This window comes from Rhipicephalus sanguineus, chromosome 3 (assembly GCF_013339695.2).
Source record: "Rhipicephalus sanguineus isolate Rsan-2018 chromosome 3, BIME_Rsan_1.4, whole genome shotgun sequence".
Classification (NCBI taxonomy): domain Eukaryota; kingdom Metazoa; phylum Arthropoda; class Arachnida; order Ixodida; family Ixodidae; genus Rhipicephalus; species Rhipicephalus sanguineus.
In genome coordinates this window covers 140,224,448-140,240,310 of record NC_051178.1, presented here as the reverse complement: position 1 = coordinate 140,240,310, position 15,863 = coordinate 140,224,448, and the positions used below count along the sequence as shown (strand labels likewise).

The window sequence follows — 15,863 nt, the reverse complement described above, 5'->3', positions numbered from 1 at the left end:
AGCCCCTGCATCATCGTATTCGAACTTACCTAGCAGTGACTTACGCGTTATACAGGGCGTTAGATCTCTCTTTTCCTTTCTCGTAGCCCGATTTCCCGATCTATTGCCCGATTAGCGGTTGCGGCGCAACTCCAACCTATAGTTGACGTAACTCCACGTCGAAAAGAGGACACCGCTGTATTGTATAGGCGATCGTGCACGTAAAGTTCGTAATTCCAGTGCGCACACAACACAAGCACGCAGCGATCGAGCGCACAACGAACAATACATACATCACGTAGTCCGATAATAACAACAAAAGTTTATTGTCCTTTCGTTGAACGACACAGCCTCTAAAACGTACGATGCCTTCAGCGCATGTTATGTACGGCGCGTCAGACGCCAAAAACAAAAGTTCACATGAGTTCTGAGTTGACAGAATGAGTAACAAGCAACAGAGCGCACATCCGAGAGCTTCGCACGCAAATACCATAGCTTAGTGATCAGCAATGAAGCGAACGTATACGTACACATGAAAAGTGACACCCGGTACTGTCCGCAGTGCACGCGATTTGCACCGGGTATACGCAACAGCTGGGCATTGCGTAGCTTTCCTAAAGAACACACACCAAGAGCAGCATGCGTGAATCGACTACACCGCTTGCACGGCGAAAAACAACAAACAAACAAAAAGGCTTCAAAGTTTCGCGATGCGCGCATGCGCTTGCAAACGTCGCGACGGAAGTCGCAAAATGTTTCGCTGCGCCTTCGCTAGGAGGCGATGCGGGTATTTGCGATGTGGAGGCTTCACGAATGTGACGTCAGGGCCTCTCCTTAGTATTCCTTCCTCCATGGGCTACCGTATCAGTTCTGGCGATTTCATGCACAGGTATTGCTAGTTGTGGTGGCGTCAGTTACTAAAACATTAGGGGTGTGCGAATATTCGAAATTTCGAATATTTTTCGAATAGTGTTTGATATTCAATTCGATTCGCACTGGAATTTTACTATTCGAACTTCCCAAAAACAAATGCAGTCAACGTCCGATTGAAGGTAACCCCTTCAGATTTTCAATATGCTTCACCTCGTTACACTCTCGTATTGCGGCAAAACTGCCTTTCAAGCTCCGTTACAGTCGAACTTTGCGAAGAGACAGTCAACGTCCGATTGGAAGTGGTCCCTAGATTTTCAATATGCTTCACCTCATCACACCCCGGTATTGCTCCTTTCAAGCTCTGTTGGTCGAACTTCGCCAAGAGACAGTCAAGGTCCGATTGGAAACGGTCCCTAGATTTTCAATATGCTTCACCTCATCACACCCCGGTATTGCGGCAAAGCTGCCTTTCAAGCTCCGTTACGTTCGAATTTTGCCAAGAGACAGTCAACGTCCGATTAAAAGTGGTCCCTAGATTTTCAATATGCTTCGCCTCATCACACCCCGGTATTGCGGCAAAGCTGCCTTTCAAGCTTCGTTACGGTCGAACTTTGCCAAGACACAGTCAACGTCCGATTGGAAGTGGTCCCTAGATTTTCAATATGCTTCACCTCATCACACCCCGGTATTGCGGCAAAGCTGCCTCTTAAGCTCTGCTACGGTCGCAAATGTATTAACTCAAGAAAACGCTGGTTCCAACATGGAGATGAAAGATGTGGCAGAGGTGGGGGCTCAATTAATGCTGTTTTGGACCTGAAATTTGGGTAGGAAGTCTGAAAAATCGGAAGCCGAAGCTTTTTAGCATCCAAAATTTCAGATGTTCTTATATATCAACGTCTACGAGGCAGATTTGGAACTCTGGACTTGAAGGGAGCACACCCTTGTCCACCACATCAGTTGGGCTTCCACAGAAGTTGAAAGAGGAGGAGAGGCTGAGGAAATGGCATGTTTGCTTGCCTATCACGTGTAAAGTGTTGTCAGCAACACTTTGGTTGCACCAAATCATGTACAGGTCGGTCCACTGTTAAAGGGAACACTCGAATGAGCCCCCTTCATTTTGCTGGCCCCCTCATTCCAAGTGGATGTGGAAACGTTGTTCGTTCAAGGTACTGGTCTGTCAAAGGGAGTCGGAACTGTCAACCACCAGTAGTCTTATGTAAATCTAAGCCACTGTACTGTTGCAAGAGAGCGATATCCTGACATACCCTGAACGCAATTGTTCCCTTTAACAGTGGACCGACCTGTACATAAATACAATTTGGCCTCAACATTGCCTCATTCTTGATAAGACAACTATGAACTATAAACCTGTCACCTATAAACCCTGCCAGTGCTTCATCAACCTCGCGAAAAGAAACGCTTTCATGTTGCTGTCTCATAAGAATATGCTTAGGAATCCTGTCTAGCTTTTTCGTTTTTTGCACTTTCGCTTCGAAGTATTTGAAAAATATTCGAGAAATATTCGAAAAATATTCGATTTGATTCGCACTCACACTTCAATATTCCAATTCACTTCGCACTAAAAATTTTGCTATTCGCACAGCTCTATAAAACATACAAAATGGCAGCTTGTGCGTCATGTCACAAACAGAGCCATAAAGCGGAGCAGCTGTGGAAACATCGCAATATGCTATTGCAAGACCACTTGATGAGAAGCTCATCCTGTGTCGCGACATCGGGGTACAGTAGGAACCGAAACTAGCTAGCTTTTAAAGACATAATTAATTTTGCAGTCCGCACCTGTGCTTTTTGTAGGCTCATGAAGACTTGGCCGTTCATTTGATGAAAAAAAAAAGGCAACTGAGAATTTTCATGTCCGCACCCCATTAAAGGGGCCGTGCAACACTTTTTGAGCATGGTCAGAAAACGCTGCCGATTAGTAGTTGAGGCTCCAGAGAACACGCGAGCCAAACATTATAGCGCAGCACGCGGCCTGGGATTTGCAATTAATTCTCAAAACGAGCTAGAAATCGTTCCCTTCTTCTCTTGACAAATAATGCGATAAACCCAAATGACTACGCCTTAGACCCAAAGTCCACGGCCATTGGCTGATTTGAGCATCATGAGCTGCATAGTTACCGTGGCTGCCACGGGATGCCGCCACGTGGCTACCCACGTGCTCACGATCACACTGAAAATAAGCCGAGTGTTCAAAAAAAAAGAAAAAGTGCTCAAGGTCATGGCGCTAACAAACGGATACATCTTCTTGCCCCCTTGTTATCCCCCCCTGCATACCTTTCAGCGCGCTCGCTGGTACAAAAGGAGAGGGAAAGTACTTGACATGTGCGACAAATCCCTGTAACTCCGCTCGTACTTCACGGATTCTAAAAATTTTTGCAGCAGTTGATTCGTGAAGCAATAAGCTCTTTTAATGAAGCCATTCGATGATCACTTGGAAAGTGTTGTAGGCCCCTTTAAGAAAACTACACATAATGGCAGCACATCAAATGTTGCTTTGCCATTTGTCATTCGTTCGAGCCCAGTACGTTGCATCAACGATAGTCAGCCTTGCTACTGGCAGAGCTCAAGGTAACTACTAGTACTACTACATTTGGTTGCTGAGAAGGCTTGGAAACATCCTTAATGGAATCCAGAATGAAATTTCCTGCAAAATTTACTTCAGAGGGCTCTGGCACTGCAATCATTCAGCCACATTGCGAATGAAGGTTAGTTTTTACATCTGTCTAGCCTTGTGTTCTTGTTTACTACATTTCTAAGAACTCATTGTTTTTTAAATGAAGCAGTTTAATTAGTCACTGTACATGTGCATCATCAGTTTGCAAAGTCACAAGGCCGTTTTTATAAAGTTTGGGCAAATCCATGTGCTAACCATTATTCCCATGCTTGCTGAACTTGCTTGCCTGCAGCTCCCATAGACGGTAGCGCCATAGTTCCCCCTAGGGACTTTTGTTGGAAACTATGAAAAGAGCACAGTTTTCCTGAGCGAACGTTGCTCAGGAGAACTGCCATAGCTATGATATGGTGACTAAGCTGGATCGCATTATTTTTGTAGGTTGTCGAAGGCCCACTGTACAAGTACACAGCCCCCACACTGGACCTCTGCGGGCCAACAGCCCCGAGCTTGGAGTCTCTTTCACCTTTAGGCTACACAAATCACGTGCGAGCCACAGTGGAAGCGGAGGAGGCCGGAGGTTTCCTGGCAGGGCTAGCGTGCCAGAGGGCACTGCAAGATGCATTTTGCGGTCTACATTTCAAGGTGGCTGAAGAGGTCTCATGACCGCCCGGTGTGCACCCAGCCGTCTTCATCATATGTACATGCACTTTTTGTAATATAGTCAGCGACAAGCTATTTCCCGTGATAAAAGCTGCGCTTACACATGCTAGATTGCACAGGTGTACCTTTGTTTCACGGATTCCATGTGCTCTCGTATTATGTCATGTCGATTTTGATGCTAATGAACAGAAAGGGCCACGATTGAATAAGGAAATAAGGTATTCAGCTTCAAAGCTATGGAAAGCTTACATTCTGCTCAAATTACTTGTGGAAAATTTCTTTTTCATATAAATCCTTGAGCACATGGGCACGTTGCAGTAAACTGTACTATTAAGAAAAGAGTACAACTTGGCAACTGCAAGTGGGCAGTCCAAATGAAAAAAGATTTCCCACAAAGATGCATTTGCATTCGGTGCCCCGATGCCACCTGTGCATCAGCAAATGTTTATGCATTGCATACTTCCATGTGCCGCTACCTGTAATGTGACTAAGTTCCAACACCATGGAGTTATTTTCAGAAGTATACTGAATTGTTTTTGCGAAAACAGCATACAACTGAGAAATTGACGATATGCCTCACAAAATGTCATTACATGCTTTTTGTCGAAACAGTTGGGAAAGAGAGCAACTTGACTTTTAAACACAAAAACGCAGATTTTATTATTTTTTTTTTTCAAGTTAGGGTTGAGGAATGGTACTCAGTTTGCATTTAGGATTTTTTGCGACAGTGTAAAGATTGAAAATAAGCATCAGAAGACGTGTCTATTGCATGGCTCTAGATACAACACAAGGTTAGGCTGGGAAATGCAGTGGAAAAATTATTTTCAGACTTTTACGATTATGCAAGCCTGCCATTTTTATTTGTAAAATAATTCATGTTTTAAGACATTGTACCTAAAAAGTATAATGGCATGTATTAGAGAGAATAAAGATGCTGTTGACAAATCAATAGGACAGTGAAATGCCATGAACACCTGGCAATATCGTAATAAACTTTACTATCAACTATACATGTATTACAGGTGCTTTACGAAGACTGGGCTGGGGCTTCGTCATTGGCTGCACTTTCGTTGCCAGGATTGGCAGGATTGGCATGGCTTGCCAGCAGTTGGGATAATTTAGTCTGGTGGTGGGATGTGATCTGGAGAGTCCTTGATGCCATTGATGCAAGGATTGCACACGTCTGTCCTTGAAGGTACTCGATGTTCGGCACTGTGCTCAACCATTGCAGTTCGTCTCTACTGAGGAAACGTCCATGGACTATGCCAGCTGTGTGTGTTTCAAAAAGCAATTTGCAAAGCAACATTTAGATGTGCTGCTCACATGCTGCTAATTCAAGAAAGTGTTAAAGTTGCCAGTAGCTTCCTTTACCTTTGCTTAGATGTTCAATACCACATTGTCAAGAAAACCTTGGAGAATGACTTAGGCTCCTGTCACATGGCACATGTAATGGATTTCACAGCGAATGTGATTAGGTGTTGATGCCACTTTTGTTGCTGCTACACGGGCATAGTGAATGACATTCACAGCTAATGGCACTCGCGCATTGAATGCATTTCCCAAAGTCATGCAAGCGTGACGTGTAATCTCGATGATAGACACCTACAAAATCGCTAACTTAAAGGAAAATGTAATCAATGTTATGGTTGTTATTAGTGGCTGTTAACTTTCTGATAACGTTTTTACGTACAGCAGGGGTGACACAGCTGCGCATATTGCGTATTTTTGATACAATTCTGTTTTCCTGCGCCAAGCTGCTCCAAAAGAGCCTCGAAAGCCAGAATTTCGATGCGCACGTCAGCTTCGTTGAGAAAAAAGGCTGAGTAGACAACATGATTTTCTAAGTTATGCCTATAGCAGTGCCTGGGATACCAAGAAAATTAGACGTTCGCAAAACGCGTAGACACGCCCAACCGTGTTTCTATGCACCTTTCTAATGAGGGCTCCCATGATGCCGCCATAACCTCCTCTGGGTTGTTGTAAATATGCGTGGTGCCCCAAAAATATTCTTCCGTGCCCCGAGCGTGCTACTGCTTCTCGCTAGGCTGTGTCTTCTGGTGCTATCAAGTGGCATGCGTAGCGGGAATGGCTCTCTTCGTTGTGCGTGGCGTGTTCCTCCGGTCGCAAAGGTTTTCGCGTCGACGCTGCTGCGTGTGGTCACCTATGCGCGCGTTTGCTGTGGGAGTGTTTGTACCGTTACGACCCATACCGTGCGTGGGAGCATCACCCTTGTTGCATCAACGCGGCGACAACTAGCTTTCTGCATGCGGCGCGTCTCCGCGATGCTCTGGCGGTTTTTCACGCCGAAGCCGACAGCGGACTGATGCAAAGCACCTTTGTGTCATTCCCTAATAAAAGCGTGCAGTACGCTTACAACGGCGCTATGCTCGCAGTACCGTACGCGATAGTAAGTGCGAGAGAGCTTTATGTGGTGTAAGAGAATACGGCTGCTCAAAGGAGAGAAGCGTTGAGATCACAGCACTTAGAAGGGTATACGAGCCGTCTGTGATGCCAGCCGAGATAGAAAGCGCGCCAGCGATCGCGACCGCGCCGAGCGACCCCCCCCCCCTCCTCCCTCGCGTTCTGTCGTGCTCCTTCAAGGTGGGCGGCGCGTCTCCTCTCAGCATGAGTAGCAATCAACGGCAGGCCTGGCGTGCGGTGTTATGTTATTGCATGCACCCTCCACGCAACGGAGATCGGTCGGCTCTTTCTGTGCCTCAGCCACGTTCGTCGCCCTCGCTCGCGCACTTTTACCGAAGGGTAAAACATATGCACGGGGGATGTTATCGATTTGGACTTTACACTTCCGGAACATGACTGCGATGCCGATGGCAAAAATATGTTCAGAATGTCCATATAACTGCCATCGCAATAAAAGCCAAAACAGTAATCTGCTAAACTATATCACTGATCTTAAAAAGGCCTACTACTATGTAACTGCAATTCTTCTCCGATCACATTCTTTTTGCTGTTGTTTTTTCAAATTTTTACGAAGTGAACCTAGTTTGCAGAACCTTTTTTTTTTTAATTATTTCATGCTTTTCTTACTCGGGCTAGATAGGTCGCATAGTATTTAAAGAGGTAGTATAGTTTATACCTGGCGATACTTTCTCCAAAGGCTGCTTCAGTGTTATGTCTATCCTAGGCCAATTTAAATATGTACCTGTCCCCCCAAGTTGCTACAAATCTGTTTTTCAAGCTTGAGATGACATAAAAAATTACACTAACTGCTCCAAATCTGGGTTCTTCTGCTCCAAAATCAAAATTTTGCTGCTCCCAAATCAATTTCAGCCGTCTCACCCCTGGTACAGCACTATAGTTGAAGCAAGTACATTCTTGTTCCCCAACTCAGACTTGATGCCAACGCCTCCTGTCGGCCACGACAAACACTTGTCTGTTCTTTGACCTTTTAAGTGCGAATGCACTTTATAAGCGACCCTGAATCCGCCGTCCCATAGCAACGGCGCGAGGAGCGGCGAGGAGCGTCTGTAGCAACGGCGCAGCGACGTCACGCCCCACGTGACTGCGCGCGCTCTGCCCTCCGCTCCGTGGCTGCGCGCGCCCCGCGCATTGCCTGTGGTGATGAAGGCCGGCGGCGAGACGCCGAACGAAAGCGTGCGAAGCGAGCCGAGCACCCCGAAGCCGATCTGGCGCGGGGACGCGCGATGCGTGTGCGAGCGCGGGCCCTCGAATTCGATCGGCCGGACGCGCGCTTCAAGCGAGACTTCCTGGACCGCAGCTTCGGATATAGCTGCGCGGTGTGCGATAGACTGTGGTTCGACAACAACCTGAGCCCCATCTCGGGCGTGCGCAACGCCGCCAACAAGTTGAACGCGTTGCGGGTTCTTTGGAACGAGTTCGGAAGACAGATCATCATCATCAGTAAAAGTGCTTTGCACTTAAAAAACGGCCAGACCTCCGTGGGTCGGCTGGCGCGTGCTCTCTCGCTGCCGTCTCCTTCGCTCGGCTGTGCAGTTTAGCCGCGCGCGCCCCCTCATAGCATCACCCCGTGCTTCGCACTTCCTCATACTCCCCTTCGGGGAAATGCGGGTTTTTTCGGTTCCTCCATGTTTTGATAAAGTGGTGCCGTGGTAGCAAGGTAGGAATTTCGCACGCAATATCTATACGCCAGCCATGGAAGCAAACTCTGCAGTTTCGTCAGCGGAGAATAGTAAAAAGCAAAAGGCGTACTGAACTGACAAGAAACATCGACATCAATGGCGAATGTCACTTTTTACACATGTGTATACCGGGAACGCAAGGTCGCAATAACATTCAGTTTGAATACCATTTACTGTGAATGACATTACATGTAAGTGCCATGTGACAGGGGTATTACTTCCCAGAAAGGAGAAAAAGCAGTATCAAAATAATGTAAAGCAACCACTGCATCCATAAGCAGCCGAGGAATGACAATTGTAAGGAACTACAGCAATCTTGCATGAAAACTTGCCCACAATTCGTGATCATTTAACCATTTAATGTCCATTGCTGGACGAAGTACTCTGCTAGTGATCACCCATCAAGACTCTTTAGCACCAGCTGAGCCTACCTTATGCCAGCAAATTTCCTAATTTCAGCATGCTACCTGAAGCTCTGTTACCGTCAACTTAATTACTTTCTCATGGCATCCATTCTGTAAACAGACCAATAGTTGTCTCCCAAGTGCCATTACATGGCTTGTCCAACTCCACTTCTGAATGCCAACAAGAATATCAATTACCACCACTTGCTCTCTGATCTACACACTGTCTTTTGCCTTTTAAGGTCTCGCCTAACAACACTATTCCAGAATAGTGGTAAGCTGCTGGTCATGACTTGGTAATGCCTGCCATATGTGCTCCATCCCACTTTTATTCTGTAAACTGTGTTACCGTGATCACGGTCCTTCGCAGGGGGCATGCAATGCACCCTATACTCCATTTCAGAAGTTCCCTTCAGCACTGTGGAGGCTACAGGGCCCCTTAGCCAATAGGAAGGACGAAAATCCCTTGCGATCTATTCATCCGCGCCGTGTCGTCTGCTCAGCGTCCCCATGGCGTCTGTGCGCCTGCGTTGTGCATGTAAAGCGAACAAATGGAAAAAAAAAAGAGAACATTGCTGCACCCATCGATGCTGGTGCCGTGCGCCTGGAATTTATTACGTCGTCGTGCGCTTTGTGGCCCGTAAGTTCCAAATTGATGCTTGTATTAGCTTTAGATTCATGTCCTGACACTTCGACAGCAATGTATTCGTGACTATATTGTGCTATTTTCATGAACCATTATCAAATGCTCGGCACTTTAGGCTTAGCAGGCGTGGCTAGACACAAGTCTGATCTCGCCAATAATGACAAAACGTAGCTCGTTTCACCATTTATTTCTTGTTGTCAGCGCTGTGGGCAAGTAACAAGCGAAACTTCAGATTGAAGCGGGCGATCGCGTCTGCATGGGCGCTGCCATGTTGATTTGTAACCACAGCTACTGGCGGTTACTGAGACAACAATTAAAGAAATACTAAGACGTAAGGCGATGAAGAATAAACATATCACTCATTGATGCGATGTAACACGTGCTAAACAAGCGCAAATGTCTCAACCCTGCGAATTGTAAGGTTATTATATCTGGAACTATTTTACAGCGCAAGCATGTGGCTTGCTTACACCCCGTAGCTTTGGTAGTGCTGAACGGTAGTGGTGAGATGGAGTATAGTCTAATGTAATTGAAGCTATAAATAAAAGCAACTAAAATGATCCAGTGGGCCATACCACACTGAATAACAATACTGCATAGTAAATAGTACAGGATGGGTTACCTACCAAGGAGTATAAATTGCGGCATCTTCCTGGTCAACTTGAAGAATGTTGCCACGTCTGATTCAGGACTAAGGATGAGGGCATTTCGAGACATCGTAAATGGCATTGCAGATTCAAACTTGGTGCCCTTGATGGCAAGGCGTACTGTTTCATTGTTGTACGCTTTGAGAAAATAGTTCTGAAATGACAAACCCCGACCTTCATGCACACAACTGCTCGCAGTGTTTACAAAAGCAGTTAATTCGTGCTAATTCATAAGATGAAAAAAAAGTGTTCGTCGACGCCGGCTATGATTACATTCAGCTTGAACGTAACATTGCCTTCCAGATAAAAACAAACGGCATGAGCTCATAAGGGCATCTCTTTTTATCCGTATCTTGACAACGGGCAGCATGGAAAAGTACTATGCACTTTTGGACAGCTGAGTTCGGAGAGAAAGCCTAGTTTCCGATAGCGTCAGTAGACAGCATAATATGTCTGAAATATGAGCAAAAGCATCACAAAGGGCTTGAAGAAATATACATTTTTAAACTGAGAGTGGTGAAAAAAAATAAAGAAAAAAGCCACCATCACTGCTCATCGGGAGGAACATGACAGGGGTCAGACCTAGATCACATGGCGCTTTGAAATGACCTCGGAAATCGTAAGGGGGCGTTCAAACGTCTTGGAAGCAGCGTTTCTGGACCTAAGCAGTAGCGACAATTATCACGTGCACGCGTCATCTCCTTAGGTGCTGTGAGAAGGTGGCCGACAAAGGAACTACTATACTATTACCAGCCCTGAGGTCTTGCCTAGATAGATTTTGTGGTATGTACTGCTCACTCATAACGAATTTAGCCAATGTCAAGTTTCGTAGTCGCTGGCCCTTGACATACGGTTCCCACCTTGTCAACTTACAGCACCTTTGTCAGATGGCAACCCTGAAGTGTTTCTACGTTAATACAATGTATAGAAATTTCTAAACATATTGAAGAAAAAGGGGCGATATGCAGGGGGACTGCTATTCTACGCCACTTTAGCCATTTTGTAGAGAAAAAATGGGGATATTGAACATTGCACTCTTCACATCTTGGGAACATTGTACTTTAGCTACAATTAGGTCCTTCTAAGAAAGTTTTCTGTGAGAATATGTTCACTGAAATGCACCACCTGGACACCAGTGTGTTCACATTCTTGAAGACAAACGTATTCATCATTGTCAGCCTGTCTTATGTACACTGCAGCACGAAGGCAATGATCGCCAACCCTCTGTGTCTTGCACGGGCCTATTTCATTTTATAACTGTAAACTTGTTCACTTCATTGCCCCAGCTAACCCTCCGTTGTTCCTTGCTTGCACTTCCCATCTCTTGGTATCCGTTCCGTTGCTCTGACTGACTATCTGTCCTCATAATGTGACCTACCCAGGTTTTTTTTTTCGCTCTTAATATCAACTAGGACATGGGCTACCCCTGTTTGTTCTCCATTCCACTCTGCAGTCTACCTATCCGTTAGTAATATGCCTATCATTTTTCGTGCAACTTCATGCTTTGCGGTTCTTAACTTCTCGAGTGTCTTCATTATTCTCCAGGTTTCTGTCCCATATGTTAGAAATGGCAAAATGCAAATGGCTCTGCCTTAGCGACAATGTTAAGAAATGTGTTGCAGGTTTCCTTTAATAATGACCTACTTTACCACAAGTATACTGTGTAAGAGGAATGTTTTAAGAGCAAAGCTGACCAAAATCATCATCACAAACCGGCACGCACTCTCTTCTTTTGCTTCGCTCCCAGAACATGTGCGCCAATTCGTCTGCCGTATAGCAAGGGGGAAGCGCAAGGCGAAGAAGAGACGTAAGGGTGAGGGTGAAGAAAGAAACAGTGAGATAGAAATAAAGATATAAAGAAAGAAAAAAATCTTGGCGAAAAAAAATTTCCTCATGAGGCGGCGGGATTCGAACCCACGTAGCCATGATCTCTAGGCAAGCATCTTAACCACTCAGCTATCCAGGCAGGCTGGCAGAACATAGCATAGCTTTGTGTAGTATCATAGCGAGGGGGTAGGAAAGGTAGGAAATGGTAAGGAGAGATGTGAAGGTGAGGAGAGGGAAAGGACGAGGGGAGAGAAAGAAGAGAGTAATGCGCAGCATATAGAGAATGCGAAAGAAAGAGAGAGAGAATCATAGAAAGAGAAAGGGAGAAATAGAGAGTGAGCGAGACAAAAATAGGAGAGTAAAAGAGAAAGGAAGAGAGAGAAAGAAAGAGAAATGAACAGAGGCAAAAAAAAGAAAAGAGAGAACTGAAGAGAAACAAAGGAGGCCGCCCAACTCTTTAGAGAAATAGTGAATCAGGTTGCCCAGCGAGCGGCAACGGACCCGTGCTTTGCTATGCGAAGCTTTGTGCGACTTAGTGCAAACTTGCCGATTTTTTTTTTTTTTTCATAGTATGCGCATTCAGTTTTATAAGTAAGCCTACCGGAGGCTTCAGCTTGCACAACATTGAAAAAACGAAAAAGGAGGACGATCAAACGTGTCACACAGACTGAAATGAATTACAAACAACATGCCAAAACAATTTTCTGTACAACCACGTAAACTAAGATCGATCTTTTTTTTTTGCTTGTTAACAAGACTAGCCAAATTTTTTTTTTCTGCAAAGCAACCCACAAAGTTATGCGTTACTGGTGGTTAATCTATTACATTAGTTCTATAATGTTATCGTATTTTAACTCTCTATAAAGCTGATAGATAGGCCATATGCAGTTATTTGAAATATGGCTACTGATAAGATTTAAGTAATAATGACACATTAGTTCATTACATTTAGAAATATTTAATATAACCAGGTTACGTGGGTAATGTGAGACGTTATCGAAAGAATACATTGGAGAAACTAATTTCCTATTTCCTGCTGTATTTTGTCTTTAGCGTGACTTCGAAGTTCTCAGAACGCTAGGAGCCAAACGTGAAAAAACTAAACAGGGCTCACCTTTTTGAACAGCATGTTGTGCACCTTAATCCTATCCTCCCTAGTGGATGGGTTTTCATGCATAAAGCAGATGAGCTTCGCTTCGTGTAGCTCCTTTCGAAGAATGTTTGCTCTGACTCTATTGTATGGGTGCGGCTGAAAGAAAATGAGGTAAAACATAATGGTAAGCACCCAGCTGAAGGACACTACGTTGCGTATCAGTCGAAGGTATTAGAACCAATGTTCTAGGCTCCGAGTGGATTACGAGGGCATTGTGAGGCAGTACACCTTTATAGGAAAGCTTTCTTTAAAGGTTGGCATTTGCCATTTACTCACCGGATAAATTTGTAAACGTGTACAGACAACTTTGGTCACTAGGTACTTGCTACTGCACATTCCTGGTTATCCATCAGAATGTGTGTGCCACTCTAGCGCAAAGTGTATGAATGAATGAATTTATTTCCCCTGTTTACGACAGAAAGAAAGCAGAAGCTCATATGGCCTGACAAAGGCTTCTGCTCCTACAACAGTCCAGCACACGGGCCTTATGTAACACACAAATAATTCAAAATATACCATACATTCGGGATTAAACTGAAAAGTCGTGAAAAGGAAAGAACCCAGGAAATGTAAAAGTCCGACAGAATACAATTAAGAAACGTGCTGCCTTGAACCACAACGAAACCCTGGAATAGAAAAAAAAAAAGAATTGACAATATAAGCTGTAGTTCTAGGCAGAGAAACTCAATATTGTGTGTAATGAGAAAAGTTTTGAACGATTCATTCAAACCTTCCGTAGCGTCATTATCAAAGTCTTGTAGTAGATTTTCTGGACGGTTTCCCTTAACTCGTTAGTACTTTTGGTGTTGTCGTGCAATGTCGTAGAATGCTGTAGCGCTGATTGATGGGTACATTCATCTAATTTTACGAAGCCTGACGTGCATTTAGACACGTGCCGTACTTCTCTCTAGCAGTCGCCATTCGACGATCATCATGCATCGTCTTCGTGACGTTGGCAGCTACAGGCGCATACCGTTTGCAACGGCTGCTCACGAACTCAAACCGTGCTAAAATAAGCTTCACGTCAATTCCAACAAAACACTGGACGTGGGTTTGTTTGCTCTGGCTTTCTGTAGCGAACAGTACTTGGTACAATAGATGTTATCGTCATTCTAGGAAAGATTAACCAGGAGGGTCTAGGCAATGCTGGGGCAAGTACTGCGCTCCATAAAAATTGAAGTTTAGATCAGATGTTACTAGAGAGTTACTATAGGGTACGCAAAGCTTTGCGTTGGCGTTTATCACCACTGTGCATGCGTCGTGCGCTATCCTCTCGGGTACCCACGTTAATGGGTACCCAAATGGAACAAACCTCTCTTTCCACATCAATACGATTTGCCATGCTGCATCTCTCCCACTCCGGCTCTGCGCGACGCGGTATAATAGGCTTGCACACTTCCAAAATCATCTTCTTTTCAAGGTGGGGCTCCCTTGGGTTTCGTCCACGAATTCGCCGGTATCTTACTTGATTTACCAGCGGACACGCGATTCCTGCAAGAAAGTCATAGTCTGCATATAATAATGCATCGCCGCAAGCGGCAGCAATATTCACTCTGCACAAATACTAGAAGAGAGTGCGATAATTATATCATCAAAATTTCGCCCGGAACAGGGCTGTGTTCGTGATTTAAGTACAGAAAAAAATTCTTACTCGGGTTGAGCTTTACAACTGCTCTGAGCGCGGCCATTTTACTCTCGATGTTTGTGGCGATGCGAAGACCGCAAATGTTTGCGTTCTGTAAAATGCCGAAACGAAACCGAAACTGTGCAGTTGAGTTTCTTCTTTTGATAAAAGATAACCGTATTCGTGCTATAAACTCGATATAATTCGCGCTACCTCAGGGCTGGCTACGTGTAGGATTTATGACTCGTGCACAAAACGTTGAAATACCTGCTTGATATTCGACTGTGTGGACAAAATTTGTTATGTATCACATTTGCGCGCACTACTTCTGTATTAACAAGAAGGGAACTAGCCTTAACATTCTACATAGCCGTTAGCCATTTTTTAAACACCGCTTGCGACACATTTACACTTTTTATTAGGTTTGCCAAAATGATGCTTTGTTTCAACCGTGCCATCGTAGCCTTATTGGGGCTTAGGATTTAAACAACCACGTATCTCCTGACAAAGCCAACCAAACCATTCTGCTTCGTAGCATTACAGTGAACTAGAAGAAGCACACCTGAAATGAGCGCCGTGAACCGTGGATACGCAAGAGGCCGATTCAACCATCGTAATGTGTGACGTAATCAGTGTCGTCACCACCGCGCGTGGCCCTAGCGGCGGCGCTACTGTCGATATCAACAACGGGGGGCAGTCCGGACGCCTCATTCCTCGCTGGCTGTCGGCGGCCGGGAGCGGGCACTGGGCGACTCACTCATCGGCCGTCGCAGTCAACGGCAGGTACACAAGCAAACGCCCTATGCCCCGACAACGGCCAAGCCTAGGAACAAGCCCATTTGCCCACAGGACCGGCATGCCAAATTCCACGTGAAACTTGGGGCACCAAATTCTCCCGGAGTGCAGCCAACTCGAAGGAAGTCAGGCTAGTTAGGTGTTTCGGCAAAGCAAGCTGAGAGCTTTGCGTGTGTTCGCGCGAGTGACAGGCCGCTTTTACATGTGCTTCGTGCGTGGCGTCCCGTGCACTGCAACGTCAACATGACTCGGATACTACTTGTCACCGTTGTAGCCGCGTTGACCTTCTTCGTGGGTCCGATTATCAGCGCGGAAGTTTACACCGACCAATTTGTGGTTCACGTCGAAGGAGGTGTCGAGCTGGCTAAGGAGCTGGCGAACAAGCACGGCTTCGAATACTTGGGACAGGTAAGAGCGAGCCTCCTAAAGCGTGCATTAGCTCCTTTTTTGTAGACCGCCCATAGACGCCTACCGCGGCGTATGTCACAAATTTGTGCCG

At 45.4% G+C, this 15,863-nt stretch overlaps 3 protein-coding genes across 3 annotated transcripts in view; 2 read left to right on the top strand and 1 right to left on the bottom strand.

Moving 5' to 3' along the window:
- The window catches only part of LOC119387289 (CDK-activating kinase assembly factor MAT1), a 38,544-nt gene extending 33,546 nt beyond the window's left edge, over positions 1 to 4,998 (top strand). Inside the window, exon 7 of the mRNA XM_037654630.2 lies at positions 3,926 to 4,998. Coding sequence (XP_037510558.1) covers positions 3,926 to 4,150 — 225 coding nt within the window. The 3' untranslated portion in view covers positions 4,151 to 4,998. The remainder of the gene's footprint in view (positions 1 to 3,925) is intronic.
- A 126-nt stretch (positions 4,999 to 5,124) lies between these two features.
- On the bottom strand, positions 5,125 to 14,693 carry LOC119387290 (39S ribosomal protein L10, mitochondrial). Its single transcript, XM_037654631.2, has 5 exons — positions 14,597 to 14,693; positions 14,258 to 14,436; positions 12,907 to 13,041; positions 9,945 to 10,119; positions 5,125 to 5,416 (listed from the first exon to the last, which is right to left on the bottom strand). The coding sequence occupies exons 1-5, from the start codon at positions 14,631 to 14,633 to the stop codon at positions 5,175 to 5,177; spliced, it is 768 nt and encodes a 255-aa protein (XP_037510559.1). The 5' UTR covers positions 14,634 to 14,693; the 3' UTR covers positions 5,125 to 5,174.
- Positions 14,694 to 15,261: 568 nt separating this feature from the next.
- The window catches only part of LOC119387287 (furin-like protease 1, isoforms 1/1-X/2), a gene marked incomplete in the record, with an annotated part of 197,772 nt that continues 197,170 nt past the window's right edge, over positions 15,262 to 15,863 (top strand). Inside the window, 1 exon segment of the mRNA XM_037654629.2 lies at positions 15,262 to 15,772. Within this exon segment, the coding sequence (XP_037510557.1) occupies positions 15,608 to 15,772 (165 nt within the window).

What these genes read in the sequence shown, in the direction of transcription:
- LOC119387290 (XM_037654631.2), bottom strand. Translation starts at nt 14,633, where the DNA reads ATGGCCGCGCTCAGAGCAGTTGTAAAGCTCAACCCGA. An exon ending in AGTTGTAAAGCTCAACCCGA is followed by an intron (nt 14,437 to 14,596) that starts GTAAGAATTTTT and finishes ACTTTCTTGCAG; the next exon opens with GAATCGCGTGTCCGCTGGTA. An exon ending in GCCGCAATTTATACTCCTTG is followed by an intron (nt 5,417 to 9,944) that starts GTAGGTAACCCA and finishes AAACACACACAG; the next exon opens with CTGGCATAGTCCATGGACGT.